Source organism: Rhinoraja longicauda, chromosome 12, assembly GCF_053455715.1.
Source record: "Rhinoraja longicauda isolate Sanriku21f chromosome 12, sRhiLon1.1, whole genome shotgun sequence".
Classification (NCBI taxonomy): Eukaryota; Metazoa; Chordata; class Chondrichthyes; order Rajiformes; family Arhynchobatidae; genus Rhinoraja; species Rhinoraja longicauda.
The window spans coordinates 345,072-372,318 of record NC_135964.1 but is presented as its reverse complement, the minus strand read 5'-3'; the positions used below and the strand labels follow the sequence as shown (position 1 = coordinate 372,318).

The 27,247-nt window shown below is 44.9% G+C and overlaps 1 protein-coding gene across 2 annotated transcripts in view; it reads right to left on the bottom strand.

Annotated features, from left to right (window-relative positions):
- The window catches only part of LOC144598651 (glycerol kinase), a 94,321-nt gene that overhangs the window by 57,050 nt on the left and 10,024 nt on the right, over positions 1-27,247 (bottom strand). For both annotated transcript variants that reach the window (XM_078408859.1, XM_078408861.1), the window contains one exon: positions 6,596-6,702. In XM_078408859.1, coding sequence (XP_078264985.1) covers positions 6,596-6,702 — 107 coding nt within the window. The remainder of the gene's footprint in view (positions 1-6,595; positions 6,703-27,247) is intronic.

Here is a 27,247-nt window from a genome sequence, read left to right as displayed (position 1 = left end):
ATCCTAGCAGTAATGACGGTGGAACAGCAATGGCAGGAATTTCTGGGCATAATCCAGAAGATGCAGGATCATTTCATACCAAAGAGAAAGAAAGATTCTAAGGGGAGTAAGAGGCAACCGTGGCTCACTAGGGAAGTTAGAGATGGAATAAAACTAAAAGAAAAGATGTATAAGATAGCAAAGAGTAGCGGGAAGCCAGGGGAGTGGGCAACTTTCAAAGGACAACAGAAGATAGCAAAAAGGGCAATACAGGTTGAAAAGATGAGGTACGAAGCGAAGCTGCCCAAGAATATAAAGGACAGTAAAAGCTTCTTTAGGTATGTTAAGAGAAAAAGATTAGTAAAGACAAATGTGGGTCCCTTGAAGGCAGAAATGGGTGAAATTATTATGGGTAACAAGGAAATGGCGGAAGAGTTGAACAGGTACTTTGGATCTGTCTTCATTAAGGAAGACACAAACAATCTCCCAGATGTACTAGTGGACAGGATCAAGGGAGACAGAGGAACTGAAAGAAATTTGCATTAGTCGAGAAATAATATTGGGTAGACTGACGGGACTGAAGGCTGATAAATCCCCAGGGCCTGATGCTCTGCATCCCAGAGTACTTAAGGAGGTGGCACGAGAAATCGTGGACGCATTGGTGATCATTTTCCAATGTTCAATAGATTCAGGATTGGTTCCTGTGGATTGGAGGATAGCTAATGTTATCCCACTTTTCAAGAAAGGAGCGAGAGAGGGAATTATAGACTAGTTAGCCTGACATCGGTGGTGGGGAAGATGCTGGAGTCAATTATTAAAGAGGTAATAATGGCGCATTTGGATAGTGGTAAAAGGATTGGTGCAATCCATGGATTTATGAAGGGGAAATCCTGCTTGACTAATCTACTGGAATGTTTTGAGGATGTGACAAGTAAAATGGATGAAGGAGAACCAGAGCGGCACGGTGGCGCAGCGGTAGAGTTGCTGCCTTACAACGAATGCAGCGCCAGAGACTCAGGTTTTCGATCCTGACTACGGGCGCCGTCTGTATGGAGTTTGTACGTTCTCCCCGTGACCTGCGTGGGTTTTCTCCGAAATCTTCGGTTTCCTACCACACTCCAAAGACGTACAGGTATGTAGGTTAATTGGCTGGGCAAATGTTAAAAATATTGTCCCTAGTGTGTGTAGGATAGTGTTAATGTGCGGGGATCGCTGGGCGGCGTGGACCCGGTGGGCCGAAGGGCCTGTTTCCGCGCTGTATCTCTAAATCTAAATCTAAAAAAAACAGTGGATGTAGTGTATCTAGACTTTCAGAAAGCCTTTGATAAGGTACCACACGGGAGGTTGGTGAGCAAAATTAGAGCACATGGTATTGGGGGTAGGGTACTGACATGGATAGAGAATTGGTTGGCAGACTGGAAGCAAAGAGTAGGAATAAATGGGTCATTTTCAGAATGGCAGGCAGCGGAGAGTGGAGTGTCGCAAGGCTCAGTGTTGGGGCCACAACTATTTACAATATATATTAATGATTTGGATGATGGAATTAACACCAGCAGGTTTGCAGATGACACAAAGCTAGGTGGCAGTGTGTACTGCGAAGAGGATGTTAGGAGGTTGCAGGGTGACTTGGACAGGTTGAGTGAGTGGGCAGACGCGTGGCGGATGCAGTATAATGTAGATAAATGTGAGGTTATCCACTTTGGCGGCAAAACAAAGGATGCAGATTATTATCTCAATGGTGTCAGATTAGGTAAAGGGAAAGTGCAACGAGACCTTGGTCTCCTTGTACACCAGTCACTGAAAGTAAGCGTGCAGGTACAGCAGGCAGTAAAGAAAGCTAATGGCATGTTGGCCTTCATAACGAGAGGATTTGAGTACAGGAGCAAAGAAGTCCTTCTGCAGTTGTATAGGGCCTTGGTGAGACCACATCTGGAGTATTGTGTGCAGTTTTGGTCTCCTAATTTGAGGAAGGACATCCTTGCTATTGATGCAGTGCAGCGTAGGTTCAAGAGGTTAATTCCTGGGTTGGAGGGACTGTCATATGAGGAAAGATTGGAAAGACTAGGCTTGTATTCACTGAAGTTTAGAAGGATGAGAGGGGATCTTATAGAGACGTATAACATTATAAAAGGACTAGACAAGCTAGATGCAGGAAAAATGTTCCCAGCGTTGGGGGAGTCCAGAACCAGGGGACACAGACTAAGAATAAAGGAGAGGCCATTTAAAACTGAGATGAGAAGAAACTTTTTCATACTGAAAATCAAGATCAAGCGAGCTTTTGCCCTTCTGCTCCACGGGAGGTTTCTGTCCTCCCTGAGCTCACCCAGAGAGTTGTGAATTTGTGGAATTCTCCGCCACAGAAGGCAGTGGAGGCCAATTTACTGGATGAATTGAAAAGAGAGTTAGATAGTGCTCTAGGGGCTAGTGGAATCAAGGGATATGGAGAGAAGGCAGGCACAGGTTACTGATTGTAGATGATCAGCCATGATCAAAATGAATCCAGATGTTCTAGTGGCCAGAGATCCTAGGGTGACGGAGGAACTGAAGGAAATCCACATTAAGCAGGAAATGGTGTTGGGTAGTACTTAAGGAGGTGGCGCTAGAAATTGTGGATGCATTGGTGATCATTTTCCAATGTTCTATAGATTCAGGATCAGTTCCTGTGGATTGGAGGGTAGCTAATGTTGTCCCACTTTTTAAGAAAGGAGGGAGAGAGAAAACGGGAAATTATAGACCAGTTAGTCTGACATCAGTGGTGGGGAAGATGCTGGAGTCAATTGTAAAAGACGAAATTGCGGAGCATTTGGATAGTAGTAACAGGATTGTTCCGAGTCAGCATGGATTTACGAAGGGGAAATCATGCTTGACTAATCTTCTGGAATTCTTTGAGGATGTAACTAGGAAAATTGACAGGGGAGAGCCGGTGGATGTGGTGTACCATGACTTTCAGAAAGTCTTCGACAAGGTTCCACATAGGAGATTAGTGGGCAAAATTAGAGCACATGGTATTGGGTAATGACATGGATAGAAAATTGGTTGACAGACAGAAAGCAAAGAGTGGGGATAAATGGGTCCCTTTCAGAATGGCAGGCAGTAACTAGTGGGGTACCGCAAGGCTCAGTGCTGGCACCGCAGCTATTTACAATATACATTAATGACTTGGATGAAGGGATTAAAACCATTAGCAAATTTGCAGATGATACAAAGCTGGGTGGTAGTGTGAACTGTGAGGAAGATGCTATGAGGTTGCAGGGTGACTTGGACAGGTTGTGTGAGTGGGCGGATGCATGGCAGATGCAGTTTAATGTGGATAAGTGTGAGGTTATCCACTTTGGTGGTAAGAATAGGAAGGCAGAGTATTATCTGAATGGTGTCAAGTTAGGAACATGGGACGTACAACGAGATCTGGGTGTCCTAGTGCATCAGTCACTGAAAGGAAGCATGCAGGTACAGCAGGCAGTGAAGAAAGCCAATGGAATGTTGGCCTTCATAACAAGAGGAGTTGAGTATAGGAGCAAAGAAGTCCTTCTGCAGTTGTACAGGAACCTAGTGAGACCGCACCTGGAGTACTGTGTACAGTTTTGGTCTCCAAATTTGAGGGATATTCTTGCTATTGAGGGCGGGCAGCGTAGGTTTACTAGGTTAATTCCCGGAATGGCGGGACTGTCATATGTTGAAAGACTGGAGCGACTAGGCTTGTATACACTGGAATTTAGAAGGATGAGAGGAGATCTTATCGAAACGTATAATATTATTAAGGGGAGGCAGGAAACATGTTCCCAATGTTGGGGGAGTCCAGAACAAGGGGCCACAGTTTAAGAATAAGGGGTAGGCCATTTAGAACTGAGATGAGGAAAAACTTTTTCAGTCAGAGAGTTGTGAATCTGTGGAATTCTCTGCCTCAGAAGGCAGTGGAGGCCAATTCTCTGAACGCATTCAAGAGAGAGCTAGATAGAGCTCTTAAGGATAGCGGAGTCAGGGGGTTTGGGGAGAAGGCAGGAACGGGGTACTGATTGAGAATGATCAGCCATGATCACATTGAATGGCGGTGCTGGCTCGAAGGGCCGAATGGCCTCCTCCTGCACCTATTGTCTATTGAATCGAAGGGCCAAATGGCCTCCTCCAGCACCTATTTTCTATGTTTCTATGCTTCTATGTAAAATTGCCAACGTCTGGCCATCATTGGCCAACGTTTCCATAATTAAGAGACAGAAGTACAAATCCAACAAGTCAAGCAAAACTATATTATCTTTTTGTAGCATTACATTTATCTGTCTTTATCAGCACCTTAATGCCATTTGTGTTTCTCTTTCACAACACATTTGTTAGACATTTTACAATCCTTGCCCTGTAATTAGTTCTCTTTTGCTGCTTTTCAAAGTGTTCATTGTCCTCTCCTTCGGGTAATATTCAATTTTCCTCTACAGTCAATGGGGACCACATAACATAACATAACATAACATAACATAACATAACAAAACTTTATTGTCACTCGGCACAACACCGAACGAAATTTCAGCAGTCACAGCAAAAAAAGAAAAGAACACAGGACACACGACCCCAACACAAACATCCATCACAGTGACTCCAAACACCCCCTCACTGTGATGGAGGCAACAAAACTTCCCCTCTCCTCCCCCCGCACCCACGGACAGACTGCTCGACCCCTACCGAGGCAACCGACACGCACAGCCCCCGCAAGGGGATGGAAGGCCCCCCGGCCGAGCCGCCCCGGGCACTGAAACGTCCCGCGGCCGCACCGGGCGATGTTAAGTCCAGCGGCCGAGCCGCACCGGGCACCGAAACGTCCCGCGGCCGAGCCGCACCGGGCACTGAAACGTCCCGCAGCCGAGCCGGCGATGTTAAGTCCAGCGGCCGAGCCGCACCGGGCACTGAAACGTCCCGCGGCCGAGCCGCGCCGGCGATGTTAAGTCCCGCAGCCGAGCCGCACCGGGCACTGAAACGTCCCGCGGCCGAGCCGCGCCGGCGATGTTAAGTCCCGCAGCCGAGCCGCACCGGGCACTGAAACGTCCCGCGGCCGAGCCGCGCCGGCGATGTTAAGTCCAGCGGCCGAGCCGCGCCGGGAGATGGAAGGCCCCGCGGGCGAGCTGCGCCCCGGGGAAGAGACCTAATAAAAGAAAGGTTTCCCCCGCCCCACCCCCCCCAACACACCCACCCCCCCCCCACACATACACAGCCAAAAACAGAAACAAAAACCATCCCAACACCGACACAAACAAAAAAAAGAAAAAAAGACAAACAGACTGCCAGAGAGCCGCAGCCGTTAGGCGCAGCCAACTCCTCAACATGACCTCCTTTTGGGAGTAATATTGACTCTGTGAATATTGAATCTGTGTAACTAAATAATTGAAGCCAACAAAAGCAAAGCATTTTTACCTTTGGGGTGCTTTTGTAAATATTTCTTACTGTTCATCTATTTATCTATTGACTTCAAGACAGTTTACTGTAGTCAATTAATTTCTTGTCTCTTTGCAGTTAGTCTTACTAAAACTTAGAACTTTTTCATCACCGTTAGATTATTAATAGATGCTGGTGATCGACTGATAAATGGCTCAATCCAATATGCTTTTTCGTAATCAATTCAAAAACGGACTTAGAGTAAAAAGTCTTTAATACAGTCTGGTTGTTAATAGCTTTTGCTTTTTATACATTTTGCCTTCCACAAGTTTGTGAAAATTAAAACCATCACCATAACATGATGAAGTACAAACTAAAAAAGTGTGTGTCTATTACAATTATCCCATCTGTAGACATTGTCATCCTGAGATTTCAAAATGTTTTCTTTACTTCTATCTGTTGCTTCCTCTGCTTGATCACCCTTAACAAATCCATTCTCTGTGACACTGTATTTGATTTTACTACTAACGATCATAATTCTAATTTCTCAATTTCAAGAATGGTTCTGATCATCTGCTAATCAAGACAAAGAAGCAACAACAGGTGGCAATGGCAGACCTTTTGGCAACGGATAACCAATATCAATTTAAACGCACTTACTGTACAAGTACACAACGGAGATTCTACAACACCATTGCCAAAAGTGTATTTATCTTGAGCATTTGTACTGCAACACCGTTTAGGGTCCAACTGCTGCAGGACATTGAGGGGCAGAGTCCAGTGGGGACACGCTCCCAGCACAGGAATGGATATCACCCCAGGAGTGGCAAGGCTGCTTGGTTTGAGGATAGTTGCGAACACTGCTGAATACGACACTAATTAATGTATACATTGAGAATGTCTCAAGACGTTTTGCAATGCTCTTGTTTTTATTCTATATTTTATTCTATATTTTTATTCTGCATAAAGTTTATTTTTGGAAAAAATCTCACTGAAATGTATGCATTTTGGTAATCAAAGACATTTCACAACTGAGCTTTTAACAGATGTGCCTCAGATGACTACGTTTACCTTCGTTACTGTTTCTCAAAAGGCAGAATTGAATAAATGTGTTTTTTTATTGCAATATAATTTTCATTGCACAAATTTCTTGAATACTTCACTTCCCTTGGCAATCTCTGGGAGCAATAACTTTTCTCAAACGTCAGGAGATCACACTTTACGGTGCTTATTGATAAGATTTAAGAAGTATTTATACCTTTCACACTGGAAATATCTATGCCAAGTTGCTTCAGTTTGTCACATGTCTTCTCAATACATTCAAAAGCAGAATGTAAAATCTCCTTGGGATCCTCTTCCACCCATCTTTAGCAGAAAACAAAGAACATTTATTAATAAAAACTTTACAAAGTATCAGCAAGCCATATACTCTCTTGCATTTATTCCGTTAAACTAAATCATACGTAATCTTTAGTTCACTTCCCTGCCATATCCCCATCCCCTTTAATTCAATGTGTGCAAAACAAAATGATTACAGCCTTAAATATTTGTAACAATAAAGTCTTGAACACTTTTTCAAAGGTGTATAAAGCAATTTTTTTTTGTATAAACCGATTGCTCCTTAACCTACTCCTTACAATTCACCCCAATTCAGACTCCTGAAAGTGTCTTTGTATTTGGCTCACTATTTGGAGGAACCAGCTTCTCAGCTTCTATGCTCAACTTCTCCCAAGGCTGAATAACATCTTTCAAGGCTGAATAACATCTATCATTCATTTCAACTGGAGTATAGATTTTGAGAAAAAGGATACACAATCACGCGGGGTTTATCGATTGACAGATACAGCACAGAAATGTGCTCGCGCTGACTATCGTTCACCCATTCATATTAGTTCTACATTATCCCACTGGTACATCCACTCCATCCACACTACAGACAATTTACAGAGACCAATTAACATACATACATTAACACACGTCTTTGAAGGAGAGCCAGTGGATGTAGTGTATCTAGACTTTCATAAATCTTTTGATAAGGTCTCACACGGGAGATTGGTGAGCAAAATTAGAGCTCGGTATTGGGGGTAGAGTGTTGACATGGATAGAGAATTGGTTGGCAGACAGGAAGCAAAATGTAGGAGTAAACGGGTCCTTTTCAGAATGGCAGGCAGTGGCGAGTGGAGTGCCGCGAGGCTCGGTGTTGGGGCCGCAACTATTTACCATATATATTAATGATTTGGAAGTTACACTAGCAAGTTTGCAGAAGACACAAAGCTGGGTGGCAGTGTGAACTGCGAAGAGAATGTTAGGAGGTTGCAGTGACCTGGACAGGTTGAGTGAGTGGGCAGATGCATGGCAGATGCATAGCAGATGCAGTATAATGTAGATAAATGTGAGGTTATCCACTTTGGCAGCAAAAACAAGGAGGCAGATTATTATCTCAATGGTGTCATGGGGGAGGTGCAGCGAGTCCTGGGTGTCCTTGTAAACCAGTCACTGAAAGTTGGCGTGCAGGTAGAGCAGTCAATGAAGAAAGCTAATGGCATGTTGGCCTTCATAACGAGAGGATTTCAGTATAGGAGTAAAGAGGTTCTTCTGCAGTTGTATCGGGCCCTGGGATAGCGGGTCTGTCGTATGAGGAAAGAATGAAAAGACTAGGCTTGTATTCACTGGAGTTTAGGAGGATGAGAGGGGATCTTATAGAGACATAAAATTATAAAAGGACTGACAATAGACAATAGGTGCAGTAGGCCATTCAGCCTTTCAAGCCAGCACCGTCATTCACCGTGATCATGGCTGATCATGCACAATCAGTACCACGTTCCTGCCTTCTCCCCATATCCCCTGACTCTGCTATCATTAAGAGCTCTATCTAACTCTCTCTTGAAAGCATCCAGAGAATTGGCCTCCACTGCCTTCTGAGGCAGAGAATTCCACAGCTTCACAACTCTCTGAGTGAAAACGTTCTTCCTCATCTCCATTCTAAATGGCCTACCCCTTATTCTTAAACGGTGGCCCCTGGTTCGGGACTACCCCAACATCGGGAACATGTTTCCATCCTCTAGCGTGTCCAATCCCTTAATGATCTTATATGTTTCAATAAGATCCCCTCTCATCCTCCTAAATTCCAGAGTATACAAGCCCAGTCGCTGCAGTCTTTCAACGTACGACAGTCCCGCCATTCCGGGAATTAACCTCGTGAACCTACGCTGCACTCCTTCAATAACAAGAATGTCCTTCCTCAAGTTTGGAGACCAAATTTGCACACAGTACTCCAGGTGTGGTCTCACTGGGGCCCTGTACAACTGCAGAAGGACCTCTTTGCTCCTATACTCAACTCCCCTTGTTATGAAAGCCCTGCCTGCTGTACCTGCATGCTTCCTTTCAGTGACTGATGCACTAGGACACTCAGGTCTCGTTGTACTTCCCCTTTTCCTAACTTGACACCATTCAGATAATAATCTGCCTTCCTGTTCTTACTACCAAAGTGGATAACCTCACATTTATCCACATTAAACTGCCTCTGCCTAAGCATCCGCCCACACACAACCTGTCCAAGTCACCCTGCAACCTCATAGCATCTTCCTCACAGTTCACACTGCCACCCAGCTTTGCGTCATCTGCAAATTTGCTAATGTTACTTTTAATCCCTTCATCCAAGTCATTAATGTATATTGTAAATAGCTGTGGTCCCAGCACCGAGCCTTGCGGTACCCCACTAGTCACTGCCTGCCATTCTGAAAGGGACCCATTTATCCCCACTCTTTGCTTTCTGTCTGCCAACTAATTTTCTATCCATGTCAGTACCCTACCCCCAATACCATGTGCTCTAATTTTGCCCACTAATCTCCTATGTGGGACCTTGTCGAAGGCTTTCTGAAAATCAAGGTACACTACATCCACCGGTTCTCCCCTGTCCATTTTCCTAGTTACATCCTCAAAAAATTCCAGAAGATTAGTCAAGCACGATTTACGAAGGGAATTGACTCCAGCATCTTCCCCACCACCCATGTCAGACTAACTGGTCTATATTTTCCTGTTTTTTCTCTCCCTCCTTTCTTAAAAAGTGGGATAACATTAGCTACCCTCCAATCCACAGGAACTGATCCTGCATCTATAGAACATTGGAAAATAATCATCAATCCGTCCATGATTTCTAGAGCCACCTCCTTAAGTACCCTGGGATGCAGACCATCAGGCCCTGGGGATTTATCAGCCTTCAGTCCCATCAGTCTACCCAACATCATTTCCTGCCTAATAGGAATTTCCTTCAGTTGCTCCATCACCCTAGGATCTCTGGCCACTAGAATATCTGGGAGATTGTTTGTCTCTTCACGTACCTAAAGAAGCTTTTACTATCCTCCATTATATTATTGGCTAGCTTACCTTCGTACCTTATCTTTTCTCCCCATATTGCCTTTTCAGTTATCTTTTGTTGCTCTTTAAACGAGTCCCAATCCTCTGGCTTCCCGCTCTTCTGTGCTATGTTATACTTCTTCTCTTTTATTTTTATGCTGTCCTTGACTGGACAAGCTAATGTAGGAAAATGTTGCAGGAAAAATGTTCCCAATGTTGGGGGAGTCCAGAACCAGGGGCCACAGTCTTAGAATAAAGGGGAGGCCATTTAAAACTGAGGTGAGAAGGAACTTTTTCACCCAGAGAGTTGTGAATTTGTGGAATTCTCCGCCACAAAGGGCAATGGCGGCCAAATCACTAGATGAATTTAAGAGAGAGTTAGATAGAGCTCTAGGGGCTAGTGAAATCAAGGGATATGGGGAGAAGGCAGGCACGGGTTACTGATTGTGGATGATCAGCCATGATCACAATGAATGATGGTGCTGGCTCGAAGGGCCGAATGGCCTACTCCTATTTTCTATGTTTCCATGTTTCTATGTAAATGACGGGCACATGTTCACGAGAGGAACTCACAGAATTAGTGCCACAGATATACATTTTGTCTATTGTGTCTTCATCAACTTGACAGAAGATGTGAAAAAACTGTGTGTACTGAACAAGAATAGTGTGTACAGTCGCTGACAACAGCCAGAGAGCAAGTCTGCAAGGATGAAGTCGGATGAATTGAAGTAAAAATTGAAAATATCTGGGTCAGTTCTTGATGGATCTCTCATGCCATTGTAATCACTGACTGCTCACTCACCTCACAAATCACATTTGAGAACAGATCTGACCAGGTTCCTGTACATAGAAACATGGAAGCATTTTTATATCACTAATAAATCCTTTAATGTTTGGACAAGAGGGCTTGTTTCTATTCCAGGAGCTGGGAAAGTATAGATTGGAGTGGGCTGGGTGGTTCACAGCAGAAGATAATGATTAGTTGCGTGGTTAGGTATTTTGTTGCAGCATTATTTCTCAGAAACAAGAAGGGAGGGCCAGATTGGGTGTAATGAGTAATGAACCAGATTAAGCTTGGAGACTAAATTATATTAAACCATCTAAAAAAAAATCACAATTTCAACCATTACTTCATTGGGTGAAAACTTTGGGATATCTTGGAAGGGAGGTGAAAGGAGATATAATACTTAAGTCATTTAATAGCTTGTGAACACAGATCTAACCAATTAAACTTTAAAAAATAATCCACAGCATGCTAATACCGTGAGTGATCAAGCCCTTTGGAATTATATTAGGGAAGGAAAGTGCCATGGGGCAGCCTGATCAAATCACTGAAGGTAATAAGCAAAATAACAACTATCTAAGCAAAGTAACAACCTTGAGGTGGAAATTAAATGCGTCAAGCTCCCAGAAACGGATGGTTTCTAGTCCAAATAAAGTGGGCAGAAAAAAATATTTAGGATGTATTGCTATTGTTCCAGTGAACTAAGTAAACTGGAAAAGTATGGATCAGAAAAACATTGCTTCTATTGCTGAGATTGTTAAATAAGGATGGAGTGACTGAACACCTTGAACAAATCGGGACATAAAGATTTTCCAGCAGCCTTCGTTCCAGAGCCTTTCTGGATTATCCGTTTTGCCAGATTAGAGGTCCGAGAGGAGTCGAAAGGTACTGATTTTGCCTAGGTGCAAAAATACCAGCTCACGGTCGGCCTCAGAACTCAGCTATGGAACAGATCTGCCAGTTCCAGCTGGGCCGAAGCTCCAGAATCCCGTCCAAAGAGGAGGCAAAATTGACCCGCCGATCAGCCATAGAAGTCCCCCATGAGAACGGACATGCCGGCTCACGCCTGGCATGAGTTCCAGAGCCCCAGCTGCTGAGGGAAAATTTGACCCGATGACCGGCATGGAAGTCCCGATGAGGTAGAGATCAGCAGCCTCACCTGGCCTAGGTGCCACATTTTCAGGGGGTAGGATTTCAAGTGCGCTCTTGTGACTTATTCCCGATTAAAGGAGGAGCCAGACCACACCACCAGTTGCCGGGAAAAAGAATATTAGTGGTGTATGTGTATTTGTATTCCTTGACATTTAAATAATGGTTAAAGGATAGAAACATAGAAAATAGGTGCAGGAGTAGGCCATTCGGCCCTTTGAGCCTGCATCGCCATTCAATATGATCATGGCTGATCATCCAGCTCAGTAACCTGTACCTGCCTTCTCTCCATACTCCCTGACCCCTTTAGCCATAAGGGCCACATCTAACTCCCTCTTAAATATAGCCAATGAACTGGCCTCAACTACCTTCTGTGGCAGAGAATTCTACAGACTCACCACTCTCTGTGTGAAGAAATGTTTTCTCATCTCGGTCCTAAAAGACTTCCCCCTTATCCTTAAGCTGTGACCCCTGGTTCTGGACTTCCCCAACATTGGGAACAATCTTCCCGCATCTAGCCTCTCCAACCCCTTAAGAATTTTATATGTTTTAATAAGATCCCCCCTCAGTCTTCTAAATTCCAGCGAGTACAAGCCTAGTCTATCCAGTCTTTCTTCATATGAAAGTCCTGTCATCCCAGGGATCAATCTGGTGAACCTTCTCTGTACTCCCTCTAAGGCTAGAATGTCTTTCCTCAGATTAGGAGACCAAAACTGTACACAATACTCCAGGTGCGGTCTCACCAAGGCCCTGTACAACTGCAGCAGAACCTCCCTGCTCCTATACTCAAATCCTCTTGCTATGAATACTAACATACCATTCGCTTTCTTCACTGCCTGCTGCACCTGTACGCTTGCTTTCAATGACTGTGGCACCATGACACCCAGATCACGTTGCATCTCCCCTTTTCCTAATTGGCCACCATTCAGGTAATACTCTGCTTTCCTGTTCTTGCCGCCAAAGTGGATAACCTCACATTTATCCACATTATATTGCATCTGCCATGCATTTGCCCATTCTCCTAATCTATCCAAGTCACTCTGCAGCCTCCTAGCATCCTCCTCGCAGCTAACACTGCCACCCAGCTTCGTGTCATCCGCAAACTTAGAGATGTTGCATTCAATTCCCTCGTCCGAATCATTAATATATATTGTAAATAACTGGGGTCCCAGCACTGAGGCTTGCGGTACCCCACTAGTCACTGCCTGCCATTCCGAAAAGGACCCGTTTATTTCTACTCTTTGCTTCCTGTCCGCCAACCAATTCTCTATCCACCTCAACAGTGAACCCCCAATACCGTGTGCTTTAAGTTTGTATCCAAATCTCCTATGTGGGACCTTGTCGAAGGCCTTCTGAAAGTCCAGATATAACACATCGACTGGTTCTCCCTTATCCACTCTACTAGTTACATCCTCGAAAAATTCTATAAGATTCGTCCGGCATGATTTGCTTTTCATAAATCCATGCTGACTTTGTCCGATGATTTCACCACTTTCCAAATGTGATGCTATCACATCTTTAATAACTGACTCTAGCATTTTCCCCACTACCGATGTTAGGCTAACTGGTCTATAATTCCCTGTTTTCTCTCTCCCTCCCTTTTTAAAAAGTGGGGTTACATTAGCTACCCTCCAATCCTCAGGAACTACTCCAGAATCTAAAGAGTTTTGAAAAATTATCACTAATGCATCCACTATTTCTGAGGCTACTTTCTTAAGCACTCTGGGATGCAGCCTATCTGGCCCTGGGGGTTTATCGGCCTTTAATCCATTTAATTTACCTAACACCACTTCCCGACTAACCTGGATTACCCTCAGTTCCTCCATCTCGTTAGACCCCCGGTCCCCTGCTATTTCCGGCAGATTGTTTATGTCTTCCTTAGTGAAGACAGAACCAAAGTAGTTGTTCAATTGGTCTGCCATCTCCTTAATACGAGCGGGGTTTTTGGGATATAAATAGTATTAGGACAGGTACACAGACACATTGGGCAATCTTGGACTTGCAGATTGTCAAGTTAGACCTTGCTGGCAAGCTCTGGAAAACATTTCTAAATACAAAGAACAGTAAAAGTTGAAAAAAAAGCTTTTTGCTGATAAATCATTTTAGGTTAAAGCTTGAGCTTGACAGATTTGTAAATAATTTGCTTACGGAGATAAGGATAGCATAGCACAAATAGAAAAGGGTCACAGATACTCCTTGAACTTATTGATTAGGGGTACAGATTGAGAGGCTAAACGTTTTGGACACAAGCGAGCAAAGAATGATAATTGCACAATAACACGTTGGGTTTTCTGCTTAGAAGCCTTGTCAATGCTGCCCGTTATCCATATCAATGGGGTCGACCCTTTAAGTATGTTACCCTTCATGTAACTACTTCAAATGTTACATGCCAAGTATGTACCCACTTCAACAAATCAAGGTATCACAAAATGCTGGATTAACTCAGCAGGCCAGGCAGCATCTAGGAGAGAGGGAATGGGTGCGTTTCAGCTCCTCAACAAATCAAAGGGTATTTCCATACTATTTCTTATCCAAAATGCTAAAACCTCTATATCTTTTCTTCAGATATGACTTTTGCCCCAGATTAACCACAAAGATGGTCAAGTAACAACATTCCTAACACTAGTCCCTGGCGACTTGTGTCCTTTGTCTAACGATTGATTTTCCCACACAGTACAATTACCGTAATAGCTCTAAGTTCCTTAACAAAACTATCCCCCAGAGAATCCAGTATAAAATCCTCCTCATGACCTACAAAGCCCTTCATAACCTGGCCCCATCCTACCTGACTGACCTCCTCCACAGACACACTCCCACCCGCACCCTCCGCTCTGCTGCTGCTAACCTCCTGTGTCCCCCCCATCCGGACCAAACTCAGATCCTGGGGGGCAGGGCTTTCTCCATCGCTGCTCCCACCCTCTGGAACTCACTACCCCAAACCGTCAGACTCCTCCTCACTCACCACATTTAAAACATCACTGAAGTCTCACTTGTTCAACACTGCCTTCAATCATTGACCGCTGCTCCACCTTATTCATCCCTTTCTGTTCGTTTATTTATTTATCTTTATGTTAGATCTAATATGTAAAACGTCTTTGGGTTTCTAGAAAAGCGCTATATAAATGTAATGCATTATTATTATTATTAAGATTTGCCTCTTGTCTTAAGGGATGGATATTCTAGTTCTCTAGTGAAAGATGCACATCACCACTTCGAGCAACAACACAATTGTATTTGTAGAATACAACGCTCTCGCTGACAGCATAGGTGGACCGCCGAGAGTGTAGGTGGGCCGCCGAGAGTGTAGGTAGGCCCCAGCTGGGGGACCGCCGAGAGTGTAGGTGGGCCGCCGAGAGTGTAGGTGGGCCGCCGAGAGTGTAGGTGGGCCCCAGCTGGGGGGTCGCCGAGAGTGTAGGTGGGCCGCCGAGAGTGTAGGTGGGCCCCAGCTGGGGGGCCGCCTGCTGCCACGCAGAAGATAGGACTGTTCGATGACGTTTTGTAACTTTGTCGGCACCAGAAAGGTGGCAACACTTGTGTACTGTCTAGGTGAGGTCTGCTATGATTTTACCGGGTTGTATGCAAAACAAAGCATTTCACTGTACCTAGGTACATGTGACATGTATCATTGAAGCATTTAAATATATAATCCATTGTAAATAAGTAAAACACTAAGAGGACATCTCTGATGCCTTCCAACATTAAGAAAGTAATCTTTTAATTGTAAGCAAAATAAAAATGGTAGTCTGCTGCAGAACAGCCTCTCATGTAACAAACAACAGGAAGTAAGGTAAAATAGATGATTAACCTCAAAGAATAAGTTCCTTGAAGGTGGGCAATTTTTCTTTCACATAAAAACCAAAGAGCACAAGCACATGCAGAGAAGTGAGAGTCAGCATGGAAAAAGCCAATATATGGCGGGGACAATTCAAGTCCAAAGTACAGTGATCAAGTTTGTGTCAGCTATTCCATGTTGTTTTATCTGTTCAATTATAAAATTTCAGATCAACTTCGAAGCCAACTAATGATTGAACGACAAGCCATGAAGCCTTATCAAGATGGAAAAGATTCAGGTAGGGAGAGAACGAGAGCAAGAGTGAGACAACATGATTTTTATGTGCAAAGTGTTGTAAATCTTTGGAATGTGGACCTCAGAGGTTGTGAAAGATGCTTCAATTTTCTGTGTTTGTAATCGTAAAATATCATTGACTTGAAACGTTAACTGTTTCTCAGACTACCAAATGCTGGTTGGCCTTTACAAACATTTTTGCCATTTTGTTTTTATTTCACATTTCAAGCGTCTGCAGTTTGTTGCTTTTCATAAAACATTTTAAACTTACGCAAGAAACAAACACTTTAGGATCCCTTTTGTTGTAACCTGGCATTCTGGCAGGCAGGTTTGCCACTGCTACACGGGTGGATTTAAACTACACAGTCTGAAGGTATGATTACCCTTTCAGTTTGCCCTTCCAAAGAGAGTAAAGGGATAGTAAATGAGCCCAGAATTAACGGGAAAGAAAGCTGACAAAGGGATAGGAGAGTATGGCCAAGTGTAATAGGAATCGATGTGAAAGGTGAGATGAGTTAGGAATTAAAAGTGTTGTATATGAATGCACGAAGTATAAGAAGTAAAGTAGATGAGCATGAGGCTCAGTTAGAGATTGGTAGATATGACGTTGTGGGGATTACAGAGACGTGGCTGCAGGAGGATCGGTCCTGGGAACTTAATATTCATGGTTATACGTCCTATAGAAAGGACAGGCAGGTGGGCAGAGGAGGTGGGGTAGCTCTGTTGGTGAGGGACGAAATTCAGTCCCTTGCGAGGGGTGACATAGGGACTGACGAGGTAGAGTCACCGTGGATAGAGTTGAGGAATTGTAAAGGTAAGAAGACACTAATTGGAGTTATCTACAGACCCCCAAATAGTAGCTTGGATGTAGGATGTAAGTTGCAGCAGTAGTTAAAACTGGCATGTAATAAAGGTGATAAGGGATTTCAATAATGCGGGTAGACTGGGAAAATCATGTTGGTTCTGGACCCTAAGAAAGAGAGTTTGTAGAGTGCTTCCGAGATGGATTCTTAGAGCAGCTTGTACTGGAGCCCACCAGAGAAAAGGCAATTCTGGATTTAGTGTTGTCCAATGAACCAGATTTGATAAGAGAACTCAAGGTAAAGGAGCCGCTTGGAGGTAGCACTTGTGGAAGGATAACGGCTACTGTTTGAGATGGACAAGCTGCCTGTGGTCATTTCTAGTTACTTGGTCTCAATATATTTCTTCATATGATCTTTTTATGGCTCAAGTGGCAGAAATGAAGTACTCGGCACTTCAATTCTGGTTTAATTTTTTGATTTGTTTGAGTCTCTAATTGTGGCACAATTTTAACTTGCTTAAAAATTCTTTCATAGGCCCTTGAACAATGGGGATTTGCAGTCTGTTAATTTTAACATTGAACACAAAATATGATCGTCAGTGTGATCGGTACTTATTAGAGGCTTTCATGACCTTTCATGGCAAAAATCATGACCTTAAAGTAAAGGGTCCGCAATCTGGAATTTAAATTTGTGCTTTAAACGAGGGAAAGCTGCTTAATGGTGGTAAGATTATTTTAATTCTCTATTCAAAACTGTCACCAATGAAGCTTATTATAGCAACGGAATCAAAGAACTATGTCAAAAGAGCAAGCTGAGATAGAAGACCAGGCAAGTTGTCGGCAAATTTGTAAATGGCAATGGTGTTGTGCTTAGCCATACAGTCACCAGAGAGTAGAGCTAGGGGGCTGAGCAACAGCCTTGAGGTACACCTGTGTTGATGGTCAATGAGGAGGAGTATTACAAATCCACGTTGATTGAGGTCTGCCGATGAGCAGGACAAGGATCCAGGTGCAAAGGGAGGTACCGAGCGAGGCTCAAGTCATTCCAGGTTTTCACAAAAACCTTTTGCTTTAAGCTTCAGTTGGTTGTTCATTGCCCCATAATGGTTAGAAACAAAGAAACATAGAAAATAGGTGCAGGAGTGGAATAAAGGGATTATGGGGAGAAGGCGGGGCATGGGTTATTGATTGTGGATGATCAGCCATGATCACAAGAAGTTGGGCACAGGTTACTGATTGTGAATGATCAGCCATGATCATAATGAATGGCGGTGTGACTCGAAGGGCCGAATGGCCTCCTCCTGCACCTATTTTCTATGTTTCTAGGAGGAGGCCATTCAGCCCTTCGAGCCACACCGCCATTCATTATGATTATGGCTAATCATTCACAATCAGTAACCTGTGCCCAACTTCTCCCCATATCCCTTGATTCCACTAGCCCCCAGAGCTCTATCTAACTCTCTCTTAAATTCATCTAGTGATTTGGTCTCTGTGGCAGAGAATTCCACAAATTCCCAACTCTCTGGGTGAAAAGGTTCCTTCTCACCTCAGTTTTAAATGGGCTCCCCTTTATTCTAAGTGTGGCCCCTGGTTCTGGACTCCCCCAACATTGGGAACATTTTTCCTCTATCTAGCTTTTCCAGTCCTTTTAGAATTTTATATGTCTCTATAAGATCCCCTTTCATCCTAAACTTCAGTGAATACATGCCTAGTCTTTTCAATCTTTCCTCATATGACAGTCCCACCATCCCAGGGATCAATCTCGTGAACCTACGCTGCACTGCCTCAATTACAAGGATGTCCTTCCTCAAATTAGGAGACCAAAACAGTACACACCCGGGCCCTATACCACTGCAGAAGAACCTCTTTACTCCTATACTGAGTGTAAGAAAATAACTGCAGAAGCTGGTACAAATTGAAGGTATTTATTCACAAAATGCTGGAGTAACTCAGCAGGTCAGGCAGCATCTCAGGAGAGAAGGAATGGGTGACTTTTTGGGTCGAGACCCTTCTTCAGAGAAGGTCTCACTGCAATTCCCCCTTACCTAACCTGACACCAATGAGAGAATAATCTACCTCCTTGTTTTTGCCACCAAAGTGGATAACCTCACATTTCTCTACATTATACTGCATCTGCCACGCATCTGAGAATACAGAATACAGAGCTTTATTTGTCATTCGTACCGAGGTACCGAACGAAATACATTTCCAGCAGTCACACAAAAAAAAGAACACAAGACACATGACCCCAACACAAACATCCATCACAGTGACTCCAAACACCCCCTCACTGTGATGGAGGCAACAAAACTTCCGCTCTCTTCCCCACGCCCACGGACAGACAGCTCGTCCCCGACCAACCCGCACAGTCCCCGCAAGGGGATGGAAGTCCCCGCGGCCGAGCCGCACCGGGCGCTGAAACATCCCGCGGCCGAGCCGGGCGATGGAAGGCCCCGCGGCCGTACCGTGCGCAGCCAAGTCCCGCGGCCAAGCCGCGCGATGGAAGGCCCCGCGGCCGAGCCGCACCAGCGATGTAAAGTCCCGCGGCCGAGCCGCACCAGCGATGTAAAGTCCCGCGGCCGAGCCGCGCGGGGCGATGTTAGGTCCCGCGGCCGAGCCGCGCCGGGCGATGGAAGGCCCCGCGGCCGAGCCGCAGCAGCGATGTAAAGTCCCGCGGCCGAGCCGCACCAGCGATGTAAAGTCCCGCGGCCGAGCCGCACCAGCGATGTAAAGTCCCGCGGCCGTGCCGCGCCGGGCGATGGAAGGCCCCGCGGCCGAGCCGCGCCGGGCACTGTTAAGTCAAGCGGCCGAGCCGCACCGGGCGATGGAAGGCCCCGCGGGCGATGGAAGGCCCCGCGGCCGAGCCGCGCCCCGAGGAAGAGACTTAAAAAGAAAGGTTTCCCCCACCCCACCCCCCCACACATACACAGCCAACTCCTTAAGCTGGTGTCTGGCCTCATTGGCACATTGCAGGAAGCCAAAAGCAGACATGTCAGACGAGGAATGGGGTGAAGAATTAATTCAACAAGCCACTGGACGGTCAAGGTCAATGCAGACTGAATTGAAAGCAGTCATCCAATCGGTGTTTGACTTTTCCAGTGGAGAGGAGACCACATAAGCATCATCATTTAAACTGTAGCTTACACTGTTGAAGCAAACTGGCACTTAAGGGAGGTGAATTGTGTTATTACACAAGCAAATTTGATGTGGGAACCTTTGAAGGATGATATATTACAGTTGAGGATACGTTGAAAGGTTTACAGAATGGAGACTGCGGTGGAGGAGCTGCAAAGTAGAGCAGGGCAGATATGGTCTCACAAGGCACACAGTCAGATAACAGGAGTAAATAGGTGTGGAAGTCAATGCCAAGTGTTCATTTTCCCCTTTGAGTTGTCATGGATCAGCAACTGCGTCTCCAAATCTCACGTCGTAACACCATATATTAACACCACTGGATTCACCATTTCCCATCACTGATCTAGCAAAATGTCTCTGTTCTTCAAGACTCGTACAAGATTCGCACTTCATTTCACACTTACTTCTAAGCCTAGCATTAACATTTGCTAGCTATTTAAACAGGATGCTAACATCACACAAATTGATCAAAGTTCATTCAATAACATTTCTTTTTTCGAGTACCACAGATCAATGGTCTCAAATGATAGGCAGAGTGCTCATTTTATACCACGATTTAAAAAGCAATGAAACCAAAAACCTAGTAATAATGGGCAAGTTATTTTAACGGCATTGCTGGGAACATCATTGGAATAAGTTCTGAGGTATTGTGTAAACCTTCACCAAGAAAGAAAATATTATTTGAGGACAGTTAACAAAGATTTCATTGGAAAGTTTAATCGACTAATTTGACTGAATTTTGGCGAGGCTTTGAATAAGATCCCATGTAACCAGTCAGTCAAAAAAAGAAACTCTTAGGAACCAAGAGAGTGGCAAATTGAGTTCAAAGTTGGTTCGATAGTACAAAATAAAAAGTAATGATTGATGGAGGCATGGATGGTTATCTGTTGGAATGCTATGATCATAATCATAATAGTACTTTATTAGCCAAGTATGTTTTGCAACATACGAGGAATTTGATTTGCCATACAGTCATACCAATAAAGAGCAACAAGACACCCAAATAATTTTGTAACATGAACATCCACCATAGTGACTCCCCACATTCCACATTCCACAATGTGATGAAAAGCAAAAAAAAGTTCAATCTTCTTCCCTTCTTTGTTCTCCCGCGGTCGGGGCACTTGAACCTTCCGTTCGGGGCGATCTTGGCTCCCGCAACCGGCGGTGTAGCCCTTCGCATTGGAGCGATCAAGCTTCCGCATCGAGGGGGGAATCTCAGTTCCCGGGGTCAGGGCTGGTCGAACCTTCTGCGACTTGAGCTTCCCGACATCAAGAGAATCATTGACTTGGATGAAGGGATTAAAAGTACTATTAGCAAATTTGCAGATGATACAGAGGTGGGTGGTAGTTTGAACTGTGAGGAAGATGCTATGAGGTTGCAGGGTGACTTGGACAGGTTGTGTAAGTGGGCGGATGCATGGCAGATGCAGTTTAATGTGGATAAGTGTGAGGTTATCCACTTTGGTGGTAAGAATAGGAAGGCAGAGTATTATCTGAATGGTGTCAAGTTAGGAAAAGGGGACGTACAACGAGATCTGGGTGTCCTAGTACATCAGTCACTGAAAGGAAGCATGCAGGTACAGCAGGCAGTGAAGAAAGCCAATGGAATGTTGGCCTTCATAACAAGAGGAGTTGAGTATAGGGGCAAAGAGGTCCTTCTGCAGTTGTACAGGGCCCTAGTGAGACCACACCTGGAGTACTGTGTGCAGTTTTGGTCTCCAAATTTGAGGAAGGATATTCTTGCTATTGAAGGCGTGTAGCGTGGGTTCACTAGGTTAATTCCCGGAATGGCGGGACTGTCATATGTTGAAAGACTGGAGCGACTAGGTTTGTATACACTGGAATTTAGAAGGATGAGAGGGGATCTTATCGAAAAGTATAAGATTATTAAGGGGTTGGACACGTTAGAGGCAGGAAATATGTTCCCAATGTTGGGGGGAGTCCAGAACAAGGGGCAACAGTTTAAGAATAAGGGGTAGGCCATTTAGAACGGAGATGAGGAAAAACTTTTTCAGTCAGAGAGTTGTGAATCTGTGGAATTCTCTGCCTCAGAAGGCAGTGGAGGCCAATTCTCTGAATGCATTCAAGAGAGAGCTAGATAGAGCTCTTAAGGATAGCGGAGTCAGGGGGTATGGGGAGAGGGCAGGAACGGGGTACTGATTGAAAATGATCAGCCATGATCACATTGAATGGCGGTGCTGGCTCGAAGGGTCGAATGGCCTACTCCTGCACCTATTGTCTATTGTCTATCAATCTCTACTCGAGACTGCGAGCTCCTCGATGTTGGAATCTGCAGGCCGCGGTTGGAGAGTCGATCCTAGGCAAGGGATCGCAGGCTCCGATGGTAAGTACACGGCCCCGCGCGGCGGGGCTCAAAGTCATTCTCGAGCAAGGCCGTCAGCTCCATGATATTACGCCGCAGAGCGACCGGAGATACGATCCGGAAAACAATAGCTCCTCCAGCAAGGTAAGAGATTGAAAAAAGTTTCCCCCTCCCCCACATAAAACAAACCAGAGAACATTAACACATACTTTTAAACAACACGCTAAAAATAACAAAAAAGACAGACTGTTGGCGAGGCTGCAATCGCTGACGGTGCCACCCGGTGGAATTAGTTTCCCCTGACCAACTTACAGCACAAAATTCAACACAGCATATCTCAGGTTTTGTGATATTTAATAATTCATGTATTGTCTTTCTGCTGGTTGGTTAGCACGCAAAAGCTTTTCACTGTACCTCAGTACACCCAAGAAATCAAATGGAACTCAACTTAGGGCGGCACAGCAGTATAGTTGCTGCCTTACAGTGTTTCAGCGCCAGAAACGCGGGTTCAATCAAGATTATGGGTGCTGCCTGTGCAGAGTTTATATGTTCTTCCCGTGATCGCGTGGGTTTTCTCCAAGATCTTCGGTTTCCTCCCACAAGCCAAAGACGTACAGGTTTGTAGGTTAATTGGTTTGGAAAATGTAAAAATTATCCCTAGTGGGTATAGGGTAGTGTGAATGTGCGGGAATCGCTGGTTGGCGTGGAACTGGTGGGCCGAGAGGGCCTGTTTCCGCGCTATATAATTGTCCCTAGTGTGTGTAGGGTAGACGTGCAGGGATCTCTAGTCGGTGCGGATAGGGTGGGCCAAAGGGTCTGTTTCAGCGCTGTACCTCTAAAACAAAAAACTAAAATTTAAACTAAACTCAACTATGCAAGTAGAATAATAAAGTCAGATGATGACAGCGAGGAGGAAAGAGCGAGATGATTTATAAACTTCACAAGGATTGGAATCCTTCCTAATTCCCCTATGATTTACAGCCAAGTCCGAAGACAAGAAAACACAGATATCAGCTCATCAAGAACAAAGTTGCAACATGAGTTGTGCTGCAGACGACTCAGATGTTAAGCAAGGCAGCATCAGACTGCGCACAATGAAAAGCTCAGTTCTTTGCAAAATATACTTGGAAGTCTGCCAAGATGCATGTTGAAAACTGGATATACAGCTCTGCACGCAGCTGCCAAATGTCCTGCTAGAAACATTGGATCATGAATATTCACACAACAGTGGACCCAGTGACAATGCAATGATTAAGGACTGACATTGGAACTATCACTGCAGTATGGACAACAGACAGCATGGTCACAAGTGCTGCAGCAGAATCTCAGTCATTGGCATGCAAGTTCTCTGGACTAGCATACTTGCAGATGTCACAACATTGAGCAATCTATTCCAACAGATCACAGGGATTACTAATTTAATTTTGTAAGGGAGTATAACAATGCCGCCTTGATGCACAGTTATCTTTATACAGTGCATTCAGAAAGTATTCAGACCCCTTCACTTTTTCCACATTTTGCTATGTTACGGCCTTATTTTAAAATGGATTAAATTCATTTTTTAAATTATCAATCTACACACAATACCCCATAATAATAAAGCAAAAACAGGTGTTTATAAATTTTTGCAAAGTAATTAAAAAGAAATAACTGAAATATCACATTTACATAAGTATTCAGACCCTTTACTCAGTACTTTGTTGAGGCACCTTTGGCAGTGATTACAGCCTCAAGTCTTCTTGGGTATGACGCTACAAGCTTGGCATCTGTATTTGGGTAATTTCTCCCATTCTTCCCTGCAGATCCTCTCAAGCTCTGTCAGGTTGGATGGGGAGCGTCGATGCACAGCTATTCTCACATCCCTCCAGAGATGTTCGATCGGGTTCAAGTCCGGGCTCTGGCTGGGCCACTCAAGGACATTCACAGACTTGTCACGAAGCCACTCCTGCGTTGTCTTGGCTGTGTGCTTAGGGTCGTTGTCCTGTTGGAAGGTGAACCTCTGCCCCAGTCTGAGGTTCAGAACGCTCTGGAGCAGGTTTTCATCAAGGATCTCTCAGTACTTTGCTCCGTTGCTGCCACCACCATGCTTCACCGTAGGTATGGTATATCATGATGAGCGGTGCCGTTTGGCATTCAGGCCAAATAGTTTAATCTTGGTTTCATCAGATCAGAGAATCTTGTTTCTCATGGTCTGAGAGTCCTTTAGGTGCCTTTTGGCAAACTCCAAGTGGGCTGTCATGTGCCTTTTACTGAGGAGTGGCTTCCGTCTGGCCACTCAACCATAAAGGCTTGATTGGTGGAGTGCTGCAGATTTAGTTGTCCTTCTGGAAGGTTCTACCATCTTCACAGAGGAACTCTGGAGCTCTGTCAGTGACCATCGGGTTCTTGGTCACCTCCCTGACCAAGGGCCTTCTCCTCCAGATTGCTCAGTTTAGCCGGGTGGCCAGCTCGATGAAGAGTCCTGGTGGTTCCAAAGTTCTTCCATTTAAGAATGATGGAGGCCACTGTGCTCTTCGGGACCTGCAATGCTGCAGAAATTGTTTTATACCCTTCCCCAGATCTGTGTCTGGACACAATCCTGTCTCGGAGGTCTACGGACAAGTCCTTTGTCTTCATGGCTTGGTTTCTGCTCTGAAATGCACTGTCAACTGTGGGACCTTATATAGACAGGTGTGTGCCTTTCCAGATTATGTCCAATCAATTTAATTTACCACTAGTGGACTCCAATCAAGTTGTAGAAATATCTCAAGGATAATCAATGGAAACAGGATGAACATAAGCTCAATTTTGAGTGTCATAGCAAAGGGTTTGAATATTTATGTAAATATGATATTTCAGTTATTTCTTTTTAATTACTTTGCAAAAATTTCCAAACACCTGTTTTTACTTTTTTATTGTGGGGTATTGTGTGTAGATTGATGATAAAAAAAAAGAATTTAATCCATTTTAAAATAAGGCTGTAACGTAGCAAAATGTGGAAAAAGTGAAGGTGTCTGAATACTTTCTGAATGCACTGGAGCAGATTTCTACTGGCATCAGCCAATTACCCAGCTTATGAAGCTCCTTCCCATACGTGGAACGTACATTCTATATCTCTGCCTTTTAGTCCTAAATCATCCTCCTTGAAAAGGAGGAATCATCCTCCTTGAAAGGAAAATTTCCTTTCCAGCCGATGGAACCACTGGGGAGCCCTGTGAAGAACCCAAGGATGGGCAAAAGCGAGCAATTCAGACCATTTTGCCCATCGATATGCATCTCATTTGCCTGCAACAGGTCCATATCCTTCCACGTTCTGTTAGCTAATGTGCAATCCCTGGACAATAAATTAGACGAGTTGCGCGCACGGATCGAACACCATCGGGACATTAAGAACTGCTGTGTTCTGGCGTTCACGGAGACGTGGCTGGAGACCAGCGTACCCGACTGCCGTCACTTCGGAGAGTTTTTCCGTCTACCGACAAGACAGAACGAAGGACTCAGGCAAGTCAAGAGGAGGGGGAGTGTACTTTATGGTTAACTCTTCGTGGGCCATGGATGTCTGCGTTTTAACTATACACTGCTCCCCGGTTCTGGAGCTGTTGACCATTAAAGCTAGACCTTTCTACCTCCCCAGAGAGTTCAGTTCAGTCCTCCTTACTGCTGCTTACATCCCCCCACAGGCTGATAAATCTCTAGCCCTGGACGAACTGTATGGGATTGTAAATGAGCTGGAGAACTCCCATCCTGAGGCTGCGTTCATTGTTCTGGGAGACTTCAACAGAGCCAATATGAAGAAGGTTCTCCCAAAATACTTCCAACACATCACTTTTCCCACTAGGGGAGAGCAGACCCTGGACCATTGTTACACCCCATTCAGAGACTGTTATAAGCCCTCCCTCGCCCTGCTTTTGGTAAGGCAGATCACTGTTCCATTCTACTGCTGCCTGCATACAGGCAGAAACTAAAACAGGAAAAACCGGTTTCCAGGGTCATATATAAATGGAACAATGAGGTTGATGAGAACTTACAGGACTGCTTTGACACAACTGACTGGCAGATGTTTGAAGACACAGCAGAAGGCAATATCAACGAATACACAGACTCTGTCTTAGGCTACATAAGTAAGTGCATCGATGATGTGGTTCAGAAACCCTGGGTCGGACGGGAAATCCGCGCTAAACTTAAAGCACGGACTACTGCCTTCAACTCAGGCGACTTCAACGTCAACAAGGTAGCCAAATATGACCTCCGGACGTCCAACGGAAAGCCAAGAGAGACTACAGAAACAAAGTGGAATCTAACTACTACAACTCGGACTCCAGACGCATGTGGAGTGGATTACACAGCGTCACAGACTACAAAGGGAAAAACAGGAGCACTGTTCAGCCGACCGCATTGCTCTCGGACCAGCTTAACACCTTTTACGCCCGGTTCCATGCAGACAACACAGCGCCCACCATGAGTCCACAGGTGTGCTGGGGGACTACCACACTGTCCTTACAAACGGCAGATGTGAGGCAGTCCTTCAAAAAGGTCAACGACCGCAAAGCTCCAGAGCAGGATGGTATTCCAGGGCGGGCCCTCAGAGCGTGTTTCCAAAGAAACCAGTAACCTCCTGTTTAAATGACTACCGTCCTGTCGCACTGACATCATCATCATCATCATGAAGTGCTTCGAGCGATTAGTCAAAACTCACATCTGCTCCTCTCTCCCTGACACCTTGGACCCTCCTCAGTTTGCATATAGACCTAACAGGGCCACGGACAATGCCATCGCCATGGCAATACATACTGCGCTCACCCACCTGGACAAAGGAAATACATATGTGAGAATGCTCTTTATTGACTACAGCTCGGCATTCAACACTATTATTCCCTCAAAACTCGTCCCGAAGCTCCATGATCTTGGACTGGAGATCTCCATCTGCGGATGGATATTCAATTTCCTGACGAGCTGGCCCCAGGTGGTGAGAATTGGCAGCCACACCTCTTCCTCAATGATCCTCAACACAGGCACACCACAGGGCTGTGTTCTCAGTCCTCTCCTGTACTCCCTGTTCACGCACGACTGTACTGCTAAGCACAGCTCAAACAGCATCCTAAAGTTTGCTGAAGACACGACCATCTTGGGCCTCATCACAGACAACAATGAGACGGCCTACAGAGAGGAGGTAAAGGCACTAAACAGCTGGTGCCAGGAAAATAACCTCTCTCTCAATGTCAGCAAAACTAAAGAGATGATGGTGGACTACAGGAGACAGCGGGGGAGTGGACACCTCCCCATCCACATCGGTGATGCTGAGGTTGAAAGGGT